Below are 25,433 nucleotides of genomic sequence, written 5' to 3' on the forward strand. Positions count from 1 at the left end.
AACATTAATAGTAGAAACCTGTTCAGTTTCTGAACACCTATTGATATGTAAATGTGGATATTACTAAACATTTCAGCAATATAGTTTAAAATAATGCTCTCTCCTGGTTTTGAGTTCTGATGAACTGATTTTTAAAGGGGTCACAAGTTGGTATGAAGGGACTTCATGTAAAGTTTGTAACATACTTTGGTTAAAAGTCCTCGATGGTTGTGTAAAACAACACCCTTTTTACCTCCTCAAACACAGCTCTGTTCACAGCTCCCCGATTCGGTGCTTGTCTCTTTAAATGATAATGAGCAACTGCTCACCCGCGGGGTGTCCACACAGGACACTAAAGTGATGCCTTGGCGGACAGTATACAAATGGCTGATGGGAAATATGCTAATATGGGAAATATGCTAATACAGTAAATATGCTAATACGGGACAGTCCGTCAGCGGTCGTGGGTGGAGCATGAGCAATATGACATCATATTGGTCAGAAAATCCAAAATTATTGAGAGTGTTTATACTTTTGAGGATTAAAAAAAAAAAGAGTAAATAGATTTTTTTCATTGTATGGTGGTTGTGTCCACACACAGCAATGACACATTTATATGCAAACACCATATAAAAGTGAATTTTCCATCCAATGACCCCTTTAAAAATCAAGAAAAGGTTTAATCCTCATGATATGGGCCTTTTAAATGGGAATGAAAATGGATGGATCCACAGAGGCCATGGCCTCTGCCACACCCTTCATCATGAACACACACACCAAAATCTTTGCATTCATCATTTCTGGAAGTTTCCGTCATGGGTTAGACATTTAATTCCAATCATTTGTCTGTTTGGTGTGGAAGTTTTCTAGCTTTCTTTCTTTTCTATTCCACTCCCTCCATCTGAATCACAGTCAGGTCACTCTGTAGCCACTGGATGTGGGAGTATCAGGGTGTGTGTGTGTGTGCGTGCGTGCGTGTGTGTGATATCATTAGGAAGCATGGCATTAGTTTTCCCTGTTATGCTAATGTAACTGAACTCTATATTTCTTTGCGCCCCAACAAAATTGACCATTCACAAAATTAAAGTAACGCATAGCTGATATAAAAACTGGATGACTATTAATTTCCTACTACTTAAAAAAAAAACAGAAATCTATTTATTGGACCAAAAACTTCCACACGTAATAACCTAGAATACTGTCTAACACTTGATGGCTGCTCTATGAAGTCTTCGTCGTCAGTTAGGAACCTGTGTGTGTGTGTGTGTGTGTGTGTGTGTGTGTGTGTGTGTGTGTGTGTGTGTGTGTGTTTGTGTGTGTGTGTGTGCTCATTGATACCAATCTTTCATTTGAAAACCACGTTTCTAGCATCTGTAAAAACGCATTCTTCCATCTTTATAATATATCTAAATTATGACATATGCTTTCAATGACAAATGCTGAACCATTAGTTCATGACCTCACGGCTAGAATATTGTAATGCTCTGTAGTCATGATGTAGTCAGCCGGATCCGGGCCGCACACACATGCTACTATTACTGTTAATACTAACATTACAGTTTTTCAAATTCCTTACACACAATTTCTGAAACTATGGCTCCATTCATTAAACTCTACACACAAAACCACAAAACACAAACACAACATGCAAAACATCAGACATCTCTTCCAAAAGCAAACACTTCATTCTAAACTATGTTAACTCTTCCAAAATTTTTATTTTTGCATAGTAACTCTACACACAAAAATCTAATTGTTAACCACACACACACACACACACACACACACACACACACACACACACACACACACACACACACACACACACACACACACACACACACACCAAACTACACACAGATGTGAAACATGTAAAACAACTATCTTGTGTGTTTTGCTTGTTCAGTGCAGTGGAGTTACAGGAGTTTGTCACACACACACATATGTGTGTGCACTAACACGCTGTATATACAGTATGTGCACAACTGATGAATTTTACAGTTATTTTACTGAACTGAATCAACACTGAAGTGACTTGAGCTGAATAATGACACTAGTGGCTTGTTAAAGCTGTTTTTCAAGAGAATTTGAATGTGTTGCTATTGTGAAGCCGCTTTGAAACAATCTGTATTGTATAAAACACTATAGAAATAAAGGTGATGACTTACTGGTATATGCATATTCAGTATATAATTACAAAATACACAGAAAGGCAAGGGTGAAATATATATATATATATAAAAAAAAGTTTTCATTTCTAAGTGATCAATTTATGTATAAGTGTTTTCCCTCACGAGGTAATCGGGAAATGACTGTGCATTTAAATGGCAGTGTTTTCTGAATGAAACACAAGAGCTGTTAGTTTAGAGTGATTTGTCTAATGTGGATAACTGTGTTTAGAGTTTGTATTGCAATTGCAACTGAGTGTAACGCGTATAATGTGCTTGCAGTTTTGCAGAATTGGTCTGAAGATTCGGTACATGAGTGAAAGTTTCCGCTAAATGGGCCTCAAGTTCCACTCTTAGTGTGTAAGAAATTTTTAAAAACTGTTATAGTAGAACTCTATTCTGATGTTTTTGAAATAATATCCAAGTTTCTGAACACCTATTGATATGTAAATGTGGATATTACAAAACATTTGTGCAATATAGTTTCAAATAATGCTTTTGAAGTTCTGAGTTCTGATGAACTGATTTTCAAAAATCAAGAAAATGTTAAATCCTCATGATATGAGTCTTTAAATGGAAAAAAATGAATAGATCTACAGAGGCCATGACCTCTGCCACACCCTTCTCCATGAACACACACACACACACACGCGCGCGCACGCACACACACACACACACACACACACACACACACACTCACACTCACACTCACACTCACACACACACACACACACACACACACACACACACACACACACACACACACACCGCATTCAGCATTTCTGGAAGTTTCAGTCATGGGTTCATTGAAACATTTAATTCCAGTAATTTGTTTGGTGTGGGAGTTTTCTAGCTTTCTTTCTTTTTCTTTTTCTGTTCCACTCCTTCCATCTGAATCACAGTCAGGTCAATCTGTAGCCACTGGATGTGGGAGTATCAGGGTGTGTGTGTGTGTGTGTGTGTGTGTGTGTGTGTGTGTGTGTGTGTGTGTGTGTGTGTGTGTGTGTGTGTGTGTGTGTGTGTGTGTGTGTGTGTGTGTGTGTGTGTGCGAGATTTATCGCCCTACTCACACCATCCATCAAAATCCGCTGTGAACTATCTAGCCTCGCTGACTTTAGGAGTGCCGTTCATAACCTGTGCAGTTACACACAAACACACATCAGAAATAACCTCAGTCCTGCCCTGGGACTTTTTTTAGAGCACAGGGCGCCAGTGGCGAATTTGCCAATCTTGGTGTTCTCTGGCAAATGCCAAACGTCCTGCATGGTGTTGGGCTGTAAGCACAACCCCCACCTGTGGACGTCGGGCCCTCATACCACCCTCATGGAGTCTGTTTCTGACCGTTTGAGCAGACACATGCACATTTGTGGCCTGCTGGAGGTCCTTTTGCAGGGCTCTGGCAGTGCTCCTCCTGCTCCTCCTTGCACAAAGGCGGAGGTAGCGGTCCTGCTGCTGGGTTGTTGCCCTCCTACGGCCTCCTCCACGTCTCCTGATGTACTGGCCTGTCTCCTGGTAGCGCCTCCATGCTCTGGACACTACGCTGACAGACACAGCAAACCTTCTTGCCACAGCTCGCATTGATGTGCCATCCTGGATGAGCTGCACTACCTGAGCCACTTGTGTGGGTTGTAGACTCCGTCTCATGCTACCACTAGAGTGAAAGCACCGCCAGCATTCAAAAGTGACCAACATCAGCCAGGAAGCATAGGAACTGAGAAGTGGTAATAATAATTTATTGCTAAATTAACAATAGCCTAATATTAATTATAAATCATTTTGATTGATAATCGATTTATAAATAAAATCAGCGCTGTAGCCTATGAGGAACTGCATTATAATTATATCAATTTTCGAAGTAAATAGTTTTTTTTTTTTTTTTTTTTAATACTGCTGATAAAGCTGAAATGGACAAAACTGAATGATGCCTTAAGTCCCGGGTCACCTGATCAATCTGTGCTCTGATTGGTGTGATCTGTTTAAACGCAGCCTTCTATTGGACAACTGAGCCGGCTTGGGGGCGGGACTTGTCGTAATGCGATCTGGTGCTTCCCTCTTTCTTTCCACTTGAGCTGTCAATCAAAGGCCTGTATTCAGTGTTTCGTGTGGAAGCTTAGACATAGAATAAACCAGCAGAATGTTACGAAACTGTTTAAAGTGGGAGGAGACACGCTGGTTTTTTTTTTGTTTTATTTCTTCGCTGTGTGTTTCGAATCTAGTGCCGATTTTTCAGTATCAATATTTATGTGTAAACTTGTGCAGATCAGAGAATACGCTGAATTCACGTGATTCCTGTTAAGTTTCTCAGCGCTGTATGTTTGGATCAATCACATTCGTTTCTGATTACTAAGTAGTCGTTTTAAAAAATAATTTTACAGTGACGGCGGAGTGTAGATTTTAACGTGCTGGCCACCTACCAATCCTGGTAAAGATCGTATATAATAGATTACACGTTTTAGTTATCATATGTTTGCAGTAAGACAAAACCAGTCACGAGACGTGAATTATGCCCAAGAGGAATGCGGCATTGTGGGCCACCGAGCGCCACTTGGCGGAGAAACTGATGAACAACACCGAGTGGAAACATCGCGGTTCAAGGATGGTGTGGAAAAGAGGAGGAGAAGGAGGAGTGGATGAAAGGAGGAGGAGTGGAGGAGAGCAAAAAACCAAAACACTCAGCGGTGTTCGCCATGTTGTGTTGAGGAAACACGAGAGAATATATAAACACATCTGAGAGGTTTTCAGCGCATACAGAAGATTTAACCTGTTTCATCTGATCCCGGATCATTCCAGACGCGCATTGGGATTACACGGGGAATATAGTTTATCCGACACTATGAAATACACTATTTTTATTTGATGTAGATGTTCCTGTTTTTGGGGGGATCCTAATGTTTAAACCCTGAACTGGATTTATATTCGTGTGTTCTGGAATGAAGATCGTGACTATGATTATATAAATCTATTCTAATAATTTTAAAAGAACCAGAAAATCGTCTCGGGATGTTTTTGGACTTGAATGAATCATGAAAGGGAATTAAACTCAAAATGAGCTGTTTCTTTATGTGATCGATTCTGATCAATAAGTTTAAGGACATATTTCCACTGTGTAGTGGACAAGCTGCTGTCTCAGATTTATAATACAGTATGGTTGTATTAATGTTTGATATTTCATCTATGGAAACCTCCAGGCTGAGGATTTGTCAAATCTCTCAAACACTAAACCTCTCTTACAGACTTACACATTGATCCGGACCTGTTTGCTCACAAATGCTTTTGGCAATATTAAAACATTAAATTTAGAGGGAGCGGATTATCAGCTTGTGATTTATTACAGTAGAAGAATCTGCACTGAAAATGAGGACAGGCACCAAACTGGCCTTGGCCATATTCCTCGTCTCCTGTTCATCAGGTAGGTGGACATTTCTGCGTTTTTATGCAATAAACTGACAAGCATTGGTCTTGGTTTCTGTGTGTTACATGCTTTCTCAGGCTGTTTCGGATTAATTGAAAGCTTTTTCCAGTGGCACAAGGAGCCGTGTGTATTGCTCCACTATGATTGTGCACTTCTCAAACAAAGCTCTCGTCTGTATAGTTCTCTTACCTGACCATGATTTTTCTGGTTAGACAGCGAGGATTTTTAAAATAACTAAAAGTGTGTATACAAGATTGGTTCTAAAGAGCATTTTTATTTTGCCCTTTTAATTTAAATATTAAATCCCATTTTGTTAGTAAAATGACTTCATTCATCATGCAGAAAGTATCTATAGAGGTCTATAGATAAAGAGTTATCTAAAGATCAAGAATAAATATTTATCAAAGCTGCATCAATATTGCATGCAGTGATTGCATGATTATTTGATCAAAAATACAGTAAAAACAGTGAAATATGATTCCAGTGTAAATCATCTGTTTTCTATGTGAATATACAGTAAAGTGTAATTTATTCCTGTGATCAATCCAGCATCATTACTCCAGTCTTCAGTGTCACATGATCCTTCAGAAATCACTCTAATATGAGGATTTGATGATCAGGAAACATTTATGATTATTATCAGTGTTGAACACAGTTGTGCTGCTTCAGATTTCTGTGGAAACTGTCATACATTTTGTTTTTCAGGATTCTTTGATAAATAGAAAGTTTACAAGTTTATAAAACAGCATTTTATTTTGTAATGTTGTAAATGCTTTCCTGCTGAATTAAAGTGTTAATTTATTTAAACTGACCGCCCCAAACTTACAAATACTGTAATGATGTGGATTATTTAGTCCTGCAGGACACTGACGTGCAGCATCTGATGAACAGCCAATCAGGATGAACTCATGCTGAGTTTGAGTTTTTAACACTTCTGCTTGACTAGATTTGCAAAATTAAAGATGCACTGTTCTTTTTAACAATTCATACATTTTAATGATCTATTCAAATCCATCCTGTAATTGATGGTTTCACTATTCTAAATTTTTCTTTCTCATAAAGTTCATCAGGAGTGAATTTGTCTTGACAAATTTGGAAATCTTTTTTAGCCTGAAAACTTTTCCTCCCCCTTCTTTCTTTGTTAAATGCATCATGAGTTTGTATCTTTAAGACATTATGTGATTGAATTGTTGGAATCTTTTTTATTGACTTTTTAGCTAAATGTGTGGATCTTTTCTAGTGATCAGCGTCACCAGCTCCTCAGATGATGAGGTTCAGTGTTTGCTGGTGTGTGTGTAGAGTCAGATGAAGAGTCTAGATGATGAGGTTCAGTGTTTGCTGGTGTGTGTGTAGAGTCAGATGAAGAGTTTAGATGATGAGGTTCAGTGTTTGCTGTTGTGTGTGTGTAGAGTCAGATGAAGAGTTTAGATGATGAGGTTCAGTGTTCGCTGGTGTGTGTGTAGAGTCAGATGAAGAGTTTAGATGATGAGGTTCAGTGTTTGCTGTTGTGTGTGTAGAGTCAGATGAAGAGTTTAGATGATGAGGTTCAGTGTTTGCTGTTGTGTGTGTGTAGAGTCAGATGAAGAGTCTAGATGATGAGGTTCAGTGTTTGCTGTTGTGTGTGTGTAGAGTCAGATGAAGAGTTTAGATGATGAGGTTCAGTGTTTGCTGTTGTGTGTGTAGAGTCAGATGAAGAGTTTAGATGATGAGGTTCAGTGTTTGCTGTTGTGTGTGTAGAGTCAGATGAAGAGTTTAGATGATGAGGTTCAGTGTTTGCTGTTGTGTGTGTAGAGTCAGATGAAGAGTTTAGATGATGAGGTTCAGTGTTTGCTGTTGTGTGTAGAGTCAGATGAAGAGTTTAGATGATGAGGTTCAGTGTTTTCTGGTGTGTGTGTAGAGTCAGATGAAGAGTTTAGATGATGAGGTTCAGTGTTTGCTGTTGTGTGTGTGTAGAGTCAGATGAAGAGTCTAGATGATGAGGTTCAGTGTTCGCTGGTGTGTGTGTGTAGAGTCAGATGAAGAGTCTAGATGATGAGGTTCAGTGTTTGCTGTTGTGTGTGTGTAGAGTCAGATGAAGAGTTTAGATGATGAGGTTTAGTGTTTGCTGTTGTGTGTGTAGAGTCAGATGAAGAGTCTAGATGAAGAGGTTCAGTGTTCGCTGGTGTGTGTGTAGAGTCAGATGAAGAGTTTAGATGATGAGGTTCAGTGTTTGCTGTTGTGTGTGTGTAGAGTCAGATGAAGAGTCTAGATGATGAGGTTCAGTGTTTGCTGTTGTGTGTGTAGTCAGATGAAGAGTTTAGATGATGAGGTTCAGTGTTTGCTGTTGTGTGTGTAGAGTCAGATGAAGAGTTTAGATGATGAGGTTCAGTGTTTGCTGTTGTGTGTGTAGAGTCAGATGAAGAGTCTAGATGATGAGGTTCAGTGTTTGCTGTTGTGTGTGTGTAGAGTCAGATGAAGAGTTTAGATGATGAGGTTCAGTGTTTGCTGTTGTGTGTGTAGAGTCAGATGAAGAGTTTAGATGATGAGGTTCAGTGTTTTCTGGTGTGTGTGTAGTCAGATGAAGAGTTTAGATGATGAGGTTCAGTGTTTGCTGTTGTGTGTGTAGAGTCAGATGAAGAGTTTAGATGATGAGGTTCAGTGTTTGCTGTTGTGTGTGTAGAGTCAGATGAAGAGTCTAGATGATGAGGTTCAGTGTTTGCTGTTGTGTGTGTGTAGAGTCAGATGAAGAGTTTAGATGATGAGGTTCAGTGTTTGCTGTTGTGTGTAGAGTCAGATGAAGAGTTTAGATGATGAGGTTCAGTGTTTGCTGTTGTGTGTGTAGAGTCAGATGAAGAGTCTAGATGATGAGGTTCAGTGTTTTCTGGTGTGTGTGTAGAGTCAGATGAAGAGTTTAGATGATGAGGTTCAGTGTTTGCTGTTGTGTGTGTAGAGTCAGATGAAGAGTTTAGATGATGAGGTTCAGTGTTTGCTGTTGTGTGTGTGTAGAGTCAGATGAAGAGTTTAGATGATGAGGTTTAGTGTTTGCTGTTGTGTGTGTAGAGTCAGATGAAGAGTTTAGATGATGAGGTTCAGTGTTCGCTGGTGTGTGTGTAGAGTCAGATGAAGAGTTTAGATGATGAGGTTCAGTGTTTGCTGTTGTGCGTGTGTAGAGTCAGATGAAGAGTTTAGATGATGAGGTTCAGTGTTTGCTGTTGTGTGTGTGTAGAGTCAGATGAAGAGTTTAGATGATGAGGTTTAGTGTTTGCTGTTGTGTGTGTAGAGTCAGATGAAGAGTTTAGATGATGAGGTTCAGTGTTCGCTGGTGTGTGTGTAGAGTCAGATGAAGAGTTTAGATGATGAGGTTCAGTGTTTGCTGGTGTGTGTGTAGAGTCAGATGAAGAGTTTAGATGATGAGGTTCAGTGTTCGCTGGTGTGTGTGTAGAGTCAGATGAAGAGTTTAGATGATGAGGTTCAGTGTTTGCTGTTGTGTGTGTAGAGTCAGATGAAGAGTTTAGATGATGAGGTTCAGTGTTTGCTGTTGTGCGTGTGTAGAGTCAGATGAAGAGTTTAGATGATGAGGTTCAGTGTTTGCTGTTGTGTGTGTGTAGAGTCAGATGAAGAGTTTAGATGATGAGGTTTAGTGTTTGCTGTTGTGTGTGTAGAGTCAGATGAAGAGTTTAGATGATGAGGTTCAGTGTTCGCTGGTGTGTGTGTAGAGTCAGATGAAGAGTTTAGATGATGAGGTTCAGTGTTCGCTGGTGTGTGTGTAGAGTCAGATGAAGAGTTTAGATGATGAGGTTCAGTGTTTGCTGTTGTGTGTGTAGAGTCAGATGAAGAGTTTAGATGATGAGGTTCAGTGTTTGCTGTTGTGTGTGTGTAGGGTCAGATGAAGAGTCTAGATGATGAGGTTCAGTGTTTGCTGTTGTGTGTGTAGAGTCAGATGAAGAGTTTACATGATGAGGTTCAGTGTTTGCTGTTGTGTGTGTAGAGTCAGATGAAGAGTCTAGATGATGAGGTTCAGTGTTTGCTGTTGTGTGTGTAGAGTCAGATGAAGAGTTTAGATGATGAGGTTCAGTGTTTGCTGTTGTGTGTGTAGAGTCAGATGAAGAGTTTAGATGATGAGGTTCAGTGTTTGCTGTTGTGTGTGTAGAGTCAGATGAAGAGTTTAGATGATGAGGTTCAGTGTTTGCTGTTGTGTGTGTAGAGTCAGATGAAGAGTTTAGATGATGAGGTTCAGTGTTTGCTGTTGTGTGTGTGTAGAGTCAGATGAAGAGTTTAGATGATGAGGTTCAGTGTTTGCTGTTGTGTGTGTAGAGTCAGATGAAGAGTTTAGATGATGAGGTTCAGTGTTTGCTGTTGTGTGTGTGTAGAGTCAGATGAAGAGTTTAGATGATGAGGTTCAGTGTTCGCTGGTGTGTGTGTAGAGTCAGATGAAGAGTTTAGATGATGAGGTTCAGTGTTTGCTGTTGTGTGTGTGTAGAGTCAGATGAAGAGTCTAGATGATGAGGTTCAGTGTTTGCTGTTGTGTGTGTAGAGTCAGATGAAGAGTTTAGATGATGAGGTTCAGTGTTTGCTGTTGTGTGTGTAGAGTCAGATGAAGAGTTTAGATGATGAGGTTCAGTGTTTGCTGTTGTGTGTGTAGAGTCAGATGAAGAGTTTACATGATGAGGTTCAGTGTTTGCTGTTGTGTGTGTAGAGTCAGATGAAGAGTTTAGATGATGAGGTTCAGTGTTTGCTGTTGTGTGTGTGTAGAGTCAGATGAAGAGTTTACATGATGAGGTTCAGTGTTTGCTGTTGTGTGTGTAGAGTCAGATGAAGAGTTTAGATGATGAGGTTCAGTGTTTGCTGTTGTGTGTGTAGAGTCAGATGAAGAGTCTAGATGATGAGGTTCAGTGTTTGCTGTTGTGTGTGTAGAGTCAGATGAAGAGTTTAGATGATGAGGTTCAGTGTTTGCTGTTGTGTGTGTAGAGTCAGATGAAGAGTCTAGATGATGAGGTTCAGTGTTTGCTGTTGTGTGTGTGTAGAGTCAGATGAAGAGTTTAGATGATGAGGTTCAGTGTTTGCTGTTGTGTGTGTAGAGTCAGATGAAGAGTTTAGATGATGAGGTTCAGTGTTTGCTGTTGTGTGTGTAGAGTCAGATGAAGAGTTTAGATGATGAGGTTCAGTGTTTGCTGTTGTGTGTGTAGAGTCAGATGAAGAGTTTAGATGATGAGGTTTAGTGTTTGCTGTTGTGTGTGTAGAGTCAGATGAAGAGTTTAGATGATGAGGTTCAGTGTTCGCTGGTGTGTGTGTAGAGTCAGATGAAGAGTTTAGATGATGAGGTTCAGTGTTTGCTGTTGTGTGTGTAGAGTCAGATGAAGAGTTTAGATGATGAGGTTCAGTGTTTGCTGTTGTGTGTGTAGAGTCAGATGAAGAGTCTAGATGATGAGGTTCAGTGTTTGCTGTTGTGTGTGTAGAGTCAGATGAAGAGTTTAGATGATGAGGTTCAGTGTTTGCTGTTGTGTGTGTAGAGTCAGATGAAGAGTTTAGATGATGAGGTTCAGTGTTTGCTGTTGTGTGTGTAGAGTCAGATGAAGAGTTTAGATGATGAGGTTTAGTGTTTGCTGTTGTGTGTGTAGAGTCAGATGAAGAGTCTAGATGATGAGGTTCAGTGTTTGCTGTTGTGTGTGTAGAGTCAGATGAAGAGTTTAGATGATGAGGTTCAGTGTTTGCTGTTGTGTGTGTAGAGTCAGATGAAGAGTCTAGATGATGAGGTTCAGTGTTTGCTGTTGTGTGTGTAGAGTCAGATGAAGAGTTTAGATGATGAGGTTCAGTGTTTGCTGTTGTGTGTGTAGAGTCAGATGAAGAGTCTAGATGATGAGGTTCAGTGTTTGCTGTTGTGTGTGTGTAGAGTCAGATGAAGAGTTTAGATGATGAGGTTCAGTGTTTGCTGTTGTGTGTGTAGAGTCAGATGAAGAGTTTAGATGATGAGGTTCAGTGTTTGCTGTTGTGTGTGTAGAGTCAGATGAAGAGTTTAGATGATGAGGTTCAGTGTTTGCTGTTGTGTGTGTGTAGAGTCAGATGAAGAGTTTAGATGATGAGGTTCAGTGTTCGCTGGTGTGTGTGTAGAGTCAGATGAAGAGTCTAGATGATGAGGTTCAGTGTTTGCTGTTGTGTGTGTGTAGAGTCAGATGAAGAGTTTAGATGATGAGGTTTAGTGTTTGCTGTTGTGTGTGTAGAGTCAGATGAAGAGTTTAGATGATGAGGTTCAGTGTTCGCTGGTGTGTGTGTAGAGTCAGATGAAGAGTCTAGATGATGAGGTTCAGTGTTTGCTGTTGTGTGTGTGTAGAGTCAGATGAAGAGTTTAGATGATGAGGTTTAGTGTTTGCTGTTGTGTGTGTAGAGTCAGATGAAGAGTTTAGATGATGAGGTTCAGTGTTTGCTGTTGTGTGTGTAGAGTCAGATGAAGAGTTTAGATGATGAGGTTCAGTGTTTGCTGTTGTGTGTGTAGAGTCAGATGAAGAGTTTAGATGATGAGGTTCAGTGTTTGCTGTTGTGTGTGTAGAGTCAGATGAAGAGTCTAGATGATGAGGTTCAGTGTTTGCTGTTGTGTGTGTAGAGTCAGATGAAGAGTTTAGATGATGAGGTTCAGTGTTCGCTGGTGTGTGTGTAGAGTCAGATGAAGAGTTTAGATGATGAGGTTCAGTGTTTGCTGTTGTGCGTGTGTAGAGTCAGATGAAGAGTTTAGATGATGAGGTTCAGTGTTTGCTGTTGTGTGTGTGTAGAGTCAGATGAAGAGTTTAGATGATGAGGTTTAGTGTTTGCTGTTGTGTGTCTAGAGTCAGATGAAGAGTTTAGATGATGAGGTTCAGTGTTTGCTGTTGTGTGTGTGTAGAGTCAGATGAAGAGTTTAGATGATGAGGTTTAGTGTTTGCTGTTGTGTGTGTAGAGTCAGATGAAGAGTTTAGATGATGAGGTTCAGTGTTTGCTGTTGTGTGTGTGTAGAGTCAGATGAAGAGTTTAGATGATGAGGTTCAGTGTTCGCTGGTGTGTGTGTAGAGTCAGATGAAGAGTTTAGATGATGAGGTTCAGTGTTCGCTGGTGTGTGTGTAGAGTCAGATGAAGAGTTTAGATGATGAGGTTCAGTGTTTGCTGTTGTGTGTGTGTAGAGTCAGATGAAGAGTTTAGATGATGAGGTTCAGTGTTTGCTGTTGTGTGTGTGTAGAGTCAGATGAAGAGTTTAGATGATGAGGTTCAGTGTTTGCTGTTGTGTGTGTGTAGAGTCAGATGAAGAGTTTAGATGATGAGGTTCAGTGTTTGCTGTTGTGTGTGTAGAGTCAGATGAAGAGTCTAGATGATGAGGTTCAGTGTTTGCTGTTGTGTGTGTAGAGTCAGATGAAGAGTTTAGATGATGAGGTTCAGTGTTTGCTGTTGTGTGTGTAGAGTCAGATGAAGAGTCTAGATGATGAGGTTCAGTGTTTGCTGTTGTGTGTGTGTAGAGTCAGATGAAGAGTTTAGATGATGAGGTTCAGTGTTTGCTGTTGTGTGTGTAGAGTCAGATGAAGAGTTTAGATGATGAGGTTCAGTGTTTGCTGTTGTGTGTGTAGAGTCAGATGAAGAGTTTAGATGATGAGGTTCAGTGTTTGCTGTTGTGTGTGTAGAGTCAGATGAAGAGTTTAGATGATGAGGTTCAGTGTTCGCTGGTGTGTGTGTAGAGTCAGATGAAGAGTCTAGATGATGAGGTTCAGTGTTTGCTGTTGTGTGTGTGTAGAGTCAGATGAAGAGTTTAGATGATGAGGTTTAGTGTTTGCTGTTGTGTGTGTAGAGTCAGATGAAGAGTTTAGATGATGAGGTTCAGTGTTTGCTGTTGTGTGTGTAGAGTCAGATGAAGAGTTTAGATGATGAGGTTCAGTGTTTGCTGTTGTGTGTGTAGAGTCAGATGAAGAGTTTAGATGATGAGGTTCAGTGTTTGCTGTTGTGTGTGTAGAGTCAGATGAAGAGTCTAGATGATGAGGTTCAGTGTTTGCTGTTGTGTGTGTAGAGTCAGATGAAGAGTTTAGATGATGAGGTTCAGTGTTCGCTGGTGTGTGTGTAGAGTCAGATGAAGAGTTTAGATGATGAGGTTCAGTGTTTGCTGTTGTGCGTGTGTAGAGTCAGATGAAGAGTTTAGATGATGAGGTTCAGTGTTTGCTGTTGTGTGTGTGTAGAGTCAGATGAAGAGTTTAGATGATGAGGTTTAGTGTTTGCTGTTGTGTGTCTAGAGTCAGATGAAGAGTTTAGATGATGAGGTTCAGTGTTTGCTGTTGTGTGTGTGTAGAGTCAGATGAAGAGTTTAGATGATGAGGTTTAGTGTTTGCTGTTGTGTGTGTAGAGTCAGATGAAGAGTTTAGATGATGAGGTTCAGTGTTTGCTGTTGTGTGTGTGTAGAGTCAGATGAAGAGTTTAGATGATGAGGTTCAGTGTTCGCTGGTGTGTGTGTAGAGTCAGATGAAGAGTTTAGATGATGAGGTTCAGTGTTCGCTGGTGTGTGTGTAGAGTCAGATGAAGAGTTTAGATGATGAGGTTCAGTGTTTGCTGTTGTGTGTGTGTAGAGTCAGATGAAGAGTTTAGATGATGAGGTTTAGTGTTTGCTGTTGTGTGTGTAGAGTCAGATGAAGAGTTTAGATGATGAGGTTCAGTGTTCGCTGGTGTGTGTGTAGAGTCAGATGAAGAGTTTAGATGATGAGGTTCAGTGTTTGCTGTTGTGTGTGTAGAGTCAGATGAAGAGTTTAGATGATGAGGTTCAGTGTTTGCTGTTGTGTGTGTAGAGTCAGATGAAGAGTTTAGATGATGAGGTTCAGTGTTCGCTGGTGTGTGTGTAGAGTCAGATGAAGAGTCTAGATGATGAGGTTCAGTGTTTGCTGTTGTGTGTGTAGAGTCAGATGAAGAGTTTAGATGATGAGGTTCAGTGTTTGCTGTTGTGTGTGTAGAGTCAGATGAAGAGTTTAGATGATGAGGTTTAGTGTTTGCTGTTGTGTGTGTAGAGTCAGATGAAGAGTTTAGATGATGAGGTTCAGTGTTCGCTGGTGTGTGTGTAGAGTCAGATGAAGAGTCTAGATGATGAGGTTCAGTGTTTGCTGTTGTGTGTGTAGAGTCAGATGAAGAGTTTAGATGATGAGGTTCAGTGTTTGCTGTTGTGTGTGTGTAGAGTCAGATGAAGAGTTTAGATGATGAGGTTCAGTGTTCGCTGGTGTGTGTGTAGAGTCAGATGAAGAGTCTAGATGATGAGGTTCAGTGTTTGCTGTTGTGTGTGTGTGTGTGTTCGTTTTTTAACTCCCCCCGTCCAAACAGACGAGGGGGGGGGATAGTGACTATTTTTAAAAACTCATTCTCTGTGCGATGCCGATCAGTTCCTGTCAGTGCATTTTCTAGCTTTGAAGCTCAGCTACTTCATTTGACTGGAATGGCCCTATTTTACTAGGGGTGATTTACCGTCCCACACTCATTACAGGACTTCATTCAGCAATTTACAGAATTCATTGGTAATATCACCACAACCTATGACCGTTTTTTATTGGTGGGTGATTTTAATATCCACGTTTGCTGCCAATCGAACACCCTATCAAAGGATTTCCTCAGCCTCATTGAATCTTTCAACCTAGTGCAGTGGATCAACGACTCCACTCACATTCACGGTCACATCTTGGACCTTGTACTTTCCTATGGGATGGCCATCAGTGATGTTGTTATATCTGATTTTATGCTTTCGGACCATAAGCCGATATTATTTTCTACATCTCTCCCTTGCATTTCCCACTCCACCATTGCAGATAAAAGACTGTCTCGGTCCTATTCCCCTCAGTTTGGATCTAATTTTAATGAGCACTTTGTGAAATCCTCCTCACATTTGCTTTTGGATTCACCGCTACTGGACTTAGATGCCGACCAGCATCTCGGTCTGTTAAACTCTGCTTGGCTGAATGCCCTAAATGAAACTGCTCCGCTTAAGCCTTACAAACCTAAACCTAAATCCGAACCGTGGCTCAATGTGGACATTCGTCAACTAAGACAAATCAGCAGAAAGGCTGAGCGCAAATGGAAAAAGGACAAGTTACATATTTCACTCCAGCTGTTCAAAGCCAGTTTGTCGACCTACCAGAATGCTGTAAAGTCGGCTAAAGCCACATACTTCTCTGACATGATTATGGCAAACCACTCTAGACCAAAGGTTTTATTCTCTGTTATCAACTCTGTTTTAAACCCTCCGGTAAATACATTGCTTGGTGCTTCTGACGAGCTATGTGAAAGCTTCTTGAGATTCTTCATTGACAAAATATCTAATCTGAGATGCAAAGCTAGTCCCTCTCATAGTGAACACTCTAGTCAGTTGTTGAATTCTGTTACCTGGGATACTTTTGAACCAATCACTCTGAATCTCCTCAAAGAAATTATAGCAAATATGAAACCTTCGTCCTGCTCTCTCGACATCATTTCCCCTAAGTTTCTTAAACTAATTGTTGACTCAGTAGGGCCAGGTTTGGTGTCATTTGTAAATAAGTGCCTCCTCATCGGCTCCATCCCTGCTGCCCTTAAGGTGGCCACGGTCACACCGTTACTCAAGAAGCCTTCACTGGATCCTGCCGTGCTAAATAACTTCCGTCCTATCTCTGCACTACCTTTTGTTTCGAAGGTGTTGGAAAAAGTTGTTCTTGGCCAACTCCAGTTTTTCCTAAAGTGCAACGATATTTCTGAAAAATTTCAATCCGGTTTTAAGTCTGCTCACAGTACTGAATCTGCCCTTTTGAGAGTTTTAAATGACATCTATTTATCCACGGATACTGGTGACTCTGTGGCTCTTGTACTTCTAGATCTATCAGCAGCTTTTGATACTGTCGACCACTCTATCCTGATATCCAGATTAGAGTATTATGTGGGGCTAAAAGGTATCGTCCTCCAGTGGTTCCAGTCTTACCTCTCGGGTCGAACTTTCAGAGTAAAGTTAGGAAATTGTTCCTCTTCCGTTGCCAATCTAACCTGTGGTCTTCCTCAAGGATCCATCTTAGCGCCATCTCTTTTTTCTCTCTATATGTTACCACTGGGCACTATTCTAAGAAGACATAGGGTATCCTTTCACTGTTATGCAGACGATACACAAATGTATGTACCAATCAAGAGAAATGATCCTGCCGCCCTCTCATCATTATTAAGTTGTCTAGACGAAGTTAAATCTTGGCTGGACCAAAATTTTTTATTTCTAAATGAAAACAAGACTGAGATCATTGTCTTTGGGTCTACTGTTAATCCTCAGGCTGCCACTCTCGACCTAGGTAGTCTATCGGCTTTTAGATCCTCACGTGTACGGAACCTGGGCGTTCTACTAGATGAGTCTTTAAACTTTGATAAACAAATCTCCTCTGTAATAAGCTCTAGTTTTTATCAACTTCGCCTGCTCTCGAAAGTCAAACCTTTCCTTAATCACAAAACTCTTGAGATGGCTATAAATGCCTTTATCTCCTCACGCTTAGACTATTGCAATTCACTTTACTGCGGTATTTCGAAAACTCAAATTGCGCGTCTCCAAATAGTGCAAAATGCTGCTGCAAGATTCCTTTCAAATAGTCGAAAAAGTGACCACATCACCCCAATTCTGAGGTCTCTTCATTGGTTACCCATCAATTTCAGAATCGATTTTAAAATCCTTTTATTTGTATATAAATCTCTATGTAGCCAAGCACCAAGCTACCTATCTGAATTGTTACAACCATACACCCCATTAAGAAGTCTGAGATCGAGTGATAAGAACCTGCTATTAGTCCCACATTCCAGACTCAAACGCAGAGGTGATCGAGCATTCGCTGTGGTTGGGCCTCGGCTGTGGAACAATTTGCCCTTAGTAGTTAGGACAGCCCCTTCCGTGATTTCTTTTAAGTCACTTTTAAAAACGCACTTGTTTTCCCTGGCCTATAATTAAGGATGGTTAGTTTTATTATTTCTCTTTTGAGTCTTAAGGTTTTTTTTTTTTTTTTTTTTTTTTTTTTTTTTAATTTATTTGTCTGATATTGTTGTGCCATTTCTTATTTTTATTTTTGTATTCTGACAATGCTTTTGCTACTCATGCATAAGGCTGCTGTATCTGTGCTGTGCTCTTATGTATGGTATTATTGTTTTAATCTTGTAGTTCTGTAAAGCACTTTGGTCAGTCAGTGACTGTTATAAAATGTGCTATATAAATAAAATGAACTTGAACTTGAACTAGAGTCAGATGAGTTTAGATGATGAGGTTTAGTGTTTGCTGTTGTGTGTGTAGAGTCAGATGAAGAGTTTAGATGATGAGGTTCAGTGTTTGCTGTTGTGTGTGTGTGTGTAGAGTCAGATGAAGAGTTTAGATGATGAGGTTCAGTGTTTGCTGTTGTGTGTGTGTAGAGTCAGATGAAGAGTTTAGATGATGAGGTTCAGTGTTTGCTGTTGTGTGTGTAGAGTCAGATGAAGAGTTTAGATGATGAGGTTCAGTGTTTGCTGTTGTGTGTGTAGAGTCAGATGAAGAGTCTAGATGATGAGGTTCAGTGTTTGCTGTTGTGTGTGTGTAGAGTCAGATGAAGAGTTTAGATGATGAGGTTCAGTGTTTGCTGTTGTGTGTGTGTAGAGTCAGATGAAGAGTTTAGATGATGAGGTTCAGTGTTTGCTGTTGTGTGTGTAGAGTCAGATGAAGAGTTTAGATGATGAGGTTCAGTGTTTGCTGTTGTGTGTGTAGAGTCAGATGAAGAGTCTAGATGATGAGGTTCAGTGTTTGCTGTTGTGTGTGTGTAGAGTCAGATGAAGAGTTTAGATGATGAGGTTCAGTGTTTGCTGTTGTGTGTGTGTAGAGTCAGATGAAGAGTTTAGATGATGAGGTTCAGTGTTTGCTGTTGTGTGTGTGTAGAGTCAGATGAAGAGTTTAGATGATGAGGTTCAGTGTTTGCTGTTGTGTGTGTAGAGTCAGATGAAGAGTTTAGATGATGAGGTTCAGTGTTTGCTGTTGTGTGTGTAGAGTCAGATGAAGAGTCTAGATGATGAGGTTCAGTGTTTGCTGTTGTGTGTGTGTAGAGTCAGATGAAGAGTCTAGATGATGAGGTTCAGTGTTTGCTGTTGTGTGTGTAGAGTCAGATGAAGAGTCTAGATGATGAGGTTCAGTGTTTGCTGTTGTGTGTGTGTAGAGTCAGATGAAGAGTCTAGATGATGAGGTTCAGTGTTTGCTGTTGTGTGTGTAGAGTCAGATGAAGAGTTTAGATGATGAGGTTCAGTGTTTGCTGTTGTGTGTGTAGAGTCAGATGAAGAGTTTAGATGATGAGGTTCAGTGGTTGCTGTTGTGTGTGTAGAGTCAGATGAAGAGTTTAGATGATGAGGTTCAGTGTTTGCTGTTGTGTGTGTGTAGAGTCAGATGAAGAGTTTAGATGATGAGGTTTAGTGTTTGCTGTTGTGTGTGTAGAGTCAGATGAAGAGTTTAGATGATGAGGTTCAGTGTTCGCTGGTGTGTGTGTGTAGAGTCAGATGAAGAGTTTAGATGATGAGGTTCAGTGTTTGCTGTTGTGTGTGTAGAGTCAGATGAAGAGTTTAGATGATGAGGTTCAGTGTTTGCTGTTGTGTGTGTGTAGAGTCAGATGAAGAGTTTAGATGATGAGGTTCAGTGTTTGCTGGTGTGTGTGTAGAGTCAGATGAAGAGTCTAGATGATGAGGTTCAGTGTTTGCTGTTGTGTGTGTAGAGTCAGATGAAGAGTTTAGATGATGAGGTTCAGTGTTTGCTGTTGTGTGTGTAGAGTCAGATGAAGAGTTTAGATGATGAGGTTCAGTGTTTGCTGTTGTGTGTGTGTAGAGTCAGATGAAGAGTTTAGATGATGAGGTTCAGTGTTTGCTGGTGTGTGTGTAGAGTCAGATGAAGAGTTTAGATGATGAGGTTCAGTGTTTGCTGTTGTGTGTGTGTAGAGTCAGATGAAGAGTTTAGATGATGAGGTTCAGTGTTTGCTGTTGTGTGTGTAGAGTCAGATGAAGAGTCTAGATGATGAGGTTCAGTGTTTGCTGTTGTGTGTGTAGAGTCAGATGAAGAGTCTAGATGATGAGGTTCAGTGTTTTCTGGTGTGTGTGTAGAGTCAGATGAAGAGTTTAGATGATGAGGTTCAGTGTTTGCTGTTGTGTGTGTGTAGAGTCAGATGAAGAGTTTAGATGATGAGGTTCAGTGTTTGCTGTTGTGTGTGTAGAGTCAGATGAAGAGTTTAGATGATGAGGTTCAGTGTTTGCTGTTGTGTGTGTAGAGTCAGATGAAGAGTTTAGATGATGAGGTTCAGTGTTTGCTGTTGTGTGTGTAGAGTCAGATGAAGAGTCTAGATGATGAGGTTCAGTGTTTGCTGTTGTGTGTGTGTAGAGTCAGATGAAGAGTTTAGATGATGAGGTTCAGTGTTTGCTGTTGTGTGTGTAGAGTCAGATGAAGAGTTTAGATGATGAGGTTCAGTGTTTGCTGTTGTGTGTGTAGAGTCAGATGAAGAGTTTAGATGATGAGGTTCAGTGTTTGCTGTTGTGTGTGTGTAGAGTCAGATGAAGAGTTTAGATGATGAGGTTTAGTGTTTGCTGTTGTGTGTGTAGAGTCAGATGAAGAGTTTAGATGATGAGGTTCAGTGTTCGCTGGTGTGTGTGTAGAGTCAGATGAAGAGTTTAGATGATGAGGTTCAGTGTTTGCTGTTGTGCGTGTGTAGAGTCAGATGATGAGGTTCAGTGTTTGCTGTTGTGTGTGTGTAGAGTCAGATGAAGAGTTTAGATGATGAGGTTTAGTGTTTGCTGTTGTGTGTGTAGAGTCAGATGAAGAGTTTAGATGATGAGGTTCAGTGTTCGCTGGTGTGTGTGTAGAGTCAGATGAAGAGTTTAGATGATGAGGTTCAGTGTTTGCTGTTGTGTGTGTAGAGTCAGATGAAGAGTTTAGATGATGAGGTTCAGTGTTTGCTGTTGTGTGTGTAGAGTCAGATGAAGAGTCTAGATGATGAGGTTCAGTGTTTGCTGTTGTGTGTGTAGAGTCAGATGAAGAGTTTAGATGATGAGGTTCAGTGTTTGCTGTTGTGTGTGTAGAGTCAGATGAAGAGTCTAGATGATGAGGTTCAGTGTTTGCTGTTGTGTGTGTAGAGTCAGATGAAGAGTTTAGATGATGAGGTTCAGTGTTTGCTGTTGTGTGTGTAGAGTCAGATGAAGAGTTTAGATGATGAGGTTTAGTGTTTGCTGTTGTGTGTGTGTAGAGTCAGATGAAGAGTTTAGATGATGAGGTTCAGTGTTTGCTGTTGTGTGTGTAGAGTCAGATGAAGAGTTTAGATGATGAGGTTCAGTGTTTGCTGTTGTGTGTGTAGAGTCAGATGAAGAGTTTAGATGATGAGGTTCAGTGTTTGCTGTTGTGTGTGTAGAGTCAGATGAAGAGTTTAGATGATGAGGTTCAGTGTTCGCTGGTGTGTGTGTGTGTAGAGTCAGATGAAGAGTTTAGATGATGAGGTTCAGTGTTTGCTGTTGTGCGTGTGTAGAGTCAGATGAAGAGTTTAGATGATGAGGTTCAGTGTTTGCTGTTGTGTGTGTGTAGAGTCAGATGAAGAGTTTAGATGATGAGGTTTAGTGTTTGCTGTTGTGTGTCTAGAGTCAGATGAAGAGTTTAGATGATGAGGTTCAGTGTTCGCTGGTGTGTGTGTAGAGTCAGATGAAGAGTTTAGATGATGAGGTTTAGTGTTTGCTGTTGTGTGTCTAGAGTCAGATGAAGAGTTTAGATGATGAGGTTCAGTGTTCGCTGGTGTGTGTGTAGAGTCAGATGAAGAGTTTAGATGATGAGGTTCAGTGTTTGCTGTTGTGTGTGTAGAGTCAGATGAAGAGTTTAGATGATGAGGTTCAGTGTTTGCTGTTGTGTGTGTAGAGTCAGATGAAGAGTTTAGATGATGAGGTTCAGTGTTTGCTGTTGTGTGTGTAGAGTCAGATGAAGAGTTTAGATGATGAGGTTCAGTGTTCGCTGGTGTGTGTGTAGAGTCAGATGAAGAGTTTAGATGATGAGGTTCAGTGTTTGCTGTTGTGTGTGTAGAGTCAGATGAAGAGTTTAGATGATGAGGTTCAGTGTTTGCTGTTGTGTGTGTAGAGTCAGATGAAGAGTTTAGATGATGAGGTTCAGTGTTTGCTGTTGTGTGTGTAGAGTCAGATGAAGAGTTTAGATGATGAGGTTCAGTGTTTGCTGTTGTGTGTGTAGAGTCAGATGAAGAGTTTAGATGATGAGGTTCAGTGTTTGCTGTTGTGTGTGTAGAGTCAGATGAAGAGTTTAGATGATGAGGTTCAGTGTTTGCTGTTGTGTGTGTAGAGTCAGATGAAGAGTTTAGATGATGAGGTTCAGTGTTTGCTTTTGTGTGTGTAGAGTCAGATGAAGAGTTTAGATGATGAGGTTCAGTGTTCGCTGGTGTGTGTGTAGAGTCAGATGAAGAGTTTAGATGATGAGGTTCAGTGTTTGCTGTTGTGTGTGTAGAGTCAGATGAAGAGTTTAGATGATGAGGTTTAGTGTTTGCTGTTGTGTGTGTAGAGTCAGATGAAGAGTCTAGATGATGAGGTTCAGTGTTCGCTGGTGTGTGTGTAGAGTCAGATGAAGAGTTTAGATGATGAGGTTCAGTGTTTGCTGTTGTGTGTGTGTGTAGAGTCAGATGAAGAGTTTAGATGATGAGGTTTAGTGTTTGCTGTTGTGTGTGTAGAGTCAGATGAAGAGTTTAGATGATGAGGTTCAGTGTTCGCTGGTGTGTGTGTAGAGTCAGATGAAGAGTTTAGATGATGAGGTTCAGTGTTTGCTGTTGTGTGTGTGTAGAGTCAGATGAAGAGTTTAGATGATGAGGTTTAGTGTTTGCTGTTGTGTGTGTAGAGTCAGATGAAGAGTTTAGATGATGAGGTTCAGTGTTTGCTGTTGTGTGTGTGTGTGTAGAGTCAGATGAAGAGTTTAGATGATGAGGTTTAGTGTTTGCTGTTGTGTGTGTAGTCAGATGAAGAGTTTAGATGATGAGGTTCAGTGTTCGCTGGTGTGTGTGTAGAGTCAGATGAAGAGTCTAGATGATGAGGTTCAGTGTTTGCTGTTGTGTGTGTGTAGAGTCAGATGAAGAGTTTAGATGATGAGGTTCAGTGTTTGCTGTTGTGTGTGTGTAGAGTCAGATGAAGAGTTTAGATGATGAGGTTCAGTGTTTGCTGTTGTGTGTGTAGAGTCAGATGAAGAGTTTAGATGATGAGGTTCAGTGTTTGCTGTTGTGTGTGTAGAGTCAGATGAAGAGTTTAGATGATGAGGTTCAGTGTTTGCTGTTGTGTGTGTAGAGTCAGATGAAGAGTTTAGATGATGAGGTTCAGTGTTTGCTGTTGTGTGTGTGTAGAGTCAGAGGAAGAGTTTAGATGATGAGGTTCAGTGTTTGCTGTTGTGTGTGTAGAGTCAGATGAAGAGTTTAGATGATGAGGTTCAGTGTTTGCTGTTGTGTGTGTAGAGTCAGATGAAGAGTCTAGATGATGAGGTTCAGTGTTTGCTGTTGTGTGTGTGTAGAGTCAGATGAAGAGTCTAGATGATGAGGTTCAGTGTTTGCTGTTGTGTGTGTAGAGTCAGATGAAGAGTCTAGATGATGAGGTTCAGTGTTTGCTGTTGTGTGTGTGTAGAGTCAGATGAAGAGTCTAGATGATGAGGTTCAGTGTTTGCTGTTGTGCGTGTAGAGTCAGATGAAGAGTTTAGATGATGAGGTTCAGTGTTTGCTGTTGTGTGTGTAGAGTCAGATGAAGAGTCTAGATGATGAGGTTCAGTGTTCGCTGGTGTGTGTGTGTAGAGTCAGATGAAGAGTCTAGATGATGAGGTTCAGTGTTTGCTGTTGTGTGTGTAGAGTCAGATGAAGAGTTTAGATGATGAGGTTCAGTGTTTGCTGTTGTGTGTGTAGAGTCAGATGAAGAGTCTAGATGAAGAGGTTCAGTGTTTGCTGTTTTGTGTGTGTAGAGTCAGATGAAGAGTCTAGATGATGAGGTTCAGTGTTTGCTGTTGTGTGTGTAGAGTCAGATGAAGAGTCTAGATGATGAGGTTCAGTGTTCGCTGGTGTGTGTGTAGAGTCAGATGAAGAGTCTAGATGATGAGGTTCAGTGTTCGCTGGTGTGTGTGTAGAGTCAGATGAAGAGTCTAGATGATGAGGTTTAGTGTTTGCTGGTGTGTGTGTGTAGAGTCAGATGAAGAGTTTAGATGATGAGGTTCAGTGTTCGCTGGTGTGTGTGTGTAGAGTCAGATGAAGAGTCTAGATGATGAGGTTCAGTGTTTGCTGTTGTGTGTGTAGAGTCAGATGAAGAGTCTAGATGATGAGGTTCAGTGTTTGCTGTTGTGTGTGTAGAGTCAGATGAAGAGTTTAGATGATGAGGTTCAGTGTTTGCTGTTGTGTGTGTAGAGTCAGATGAAGAGTCTAGATGATGAGGTTCAGTGTTTGCTGTTGTGTGTGTAGAGTCAGATGAAGAGTTTAGATGATGAGGTTCAGTGTTTGCTGTTGTGTGTGTAGAGTCAGATGAAGAGTTTAGATGATGAGGTTCAGTGTTCGCTGGTGTGTGTGTAGAGTCAGATGAAGAGTTTAGATGATGAGGTTCAGTGTTTGCTGTTGTGTGTGTAGAGTCAGATGAAGAGTTTAGATGATTAGGTTCAGTGTTTGCTGTTGTGTGTGTAAAGTCAGATGAAGAGTTTAGATGATGAGGTTCAGTGTTTGCTGTTGTGTGTGTAGAGTCAGATGAAGAGTTTAGATGATGAGGTTCAGTGTTTGCTGTTGTGTGTGTAGAGTCAGATGAAGAGTCTAGATGATGAGGTTCAGTGTTTGCTGTTGTGTGTGTAGAGTCAGATGAAGAGTTTAGATGATGAGGTTCAGTGTTTGCTGTTGTGTGTGTAGAGTCAGATGAAGAGTCTAGATGATGAGGTTTAGTGTTTGCTGGTGTGTGTGTGTGTAGAGTCAGATGAAGAGTTTAGATGATGAGGTTTAGTGTTTGCTGGTGTGTGTGTGTGTGTAGAGTCAGATGAAGAGTCTAGATGATGAGGTTCAGTGTTTGCTGTTGTGTGTGTAGAGTCAGATGAAGAGTTTAGATAATGAGGTTCAGTGTTCGCTGGTGTGTGTGTGTGTAGAGTCAGATGAAGAGTCTAGATGATGAGGTTCAGTGTTTGCTGTTGTGTGTGTAGAGTCAGATGAAGAGTTTAGATGATGAGGTTTAGTGTTTGCTGTTGTGTGTGTGTAGAGTCAGATGAAGAGTTTAGATGATGAGGTTCAGTGTTTGCTGTTGTGTGTGTGTAGAGTCAGATGAAGAGTCTAGATGATGAGGTTCAGTGTTTGCTGTTGTGTGTGTAGAGTCAGATGAAGAGTTTACATGATGAGGTTCAGTGTTTGCTGTTGTGTGTGTAGAGTCAGATGAAGAGTTTAGATGATGAGGTTCAGTGTTCGCTGGTGTGTGTGTGTAGAGTCAGATGAAGAGTCTAGATGATGAGGTTCAGTGTTTGCTGTTGTGTGTGTAGAGTCAGATGAAGAGTTTAGATGATGAGGTTCAGTGTTTGCTGTTGTGTGTGTGTAGAGTTAGATGAAGAGTCTAGATGATGAGGTTCAGTGTTTGCTGTTGTGTGTGTAGAGTCAGATGAAGAGTTTACATAATGAGGTTCAGTGTTTGCTGTTGTGTGTGTAGAGTCAGATGAAGAGTTTAGATGATGAGGTTCAGTGTTCGCTGGTGTGTGTGTGTGTAGAGTCAGATGAAGAGTCTAGATGATGAGGTTCAGTGTTTGCTGTTGTGTGTGTAGAGTCAGATGAAGAGTTTAGATGATGAGGTTCAGTGTTTGCTGTTGTGTGTGTAGAGTCAGATGAAGAGTTTAGATGATGAGAATAGCACAGTTTGTGTCAGATGAGTTGCAGGGTCACAGATGCGGGCAGAAACTCGGT

General features: G+C 40.8%; 1 protein-coding gene across 1 annotated transcript in view; it reads left to right on the forward strand.

Annotated features, from left to right (window-relative positions):
* Positions 1-4,759: 4,759 nt before the first annotated feature.
* Positions 4,760-25,433, forward strand: part of acvr2ab (activin A receptor type 2Ab) — a 133,575-nt gene continuing 112,901 nt past the window's right edge. The window contains exon 1 of the mRNA XM_081380320.1: positions 4,760-5,556. Coding sequence (XP_081236446.1) covers positions 5,502-5,556 — 55 coding nt within the window. The 5' untranslated portion in view covers positions 4,760-5,501. The remainder of the gene's footprint in view (positions 5,557-25,433) is intronic.

The sequence above is a fragment of the Scardinius erythrophthalmus genome, assembly GCF_964197995.2.
Source record: "Scardinius erythrophthalmus genome assembly, chromosome: 12".
Classification (NCBI taxonomy): Eukaryota; Metazoa; Chordata; class Actinopteri; order Cypriniformes; family Leuciscidae; genus Scardinius; species Scardinius erythrophthalmus.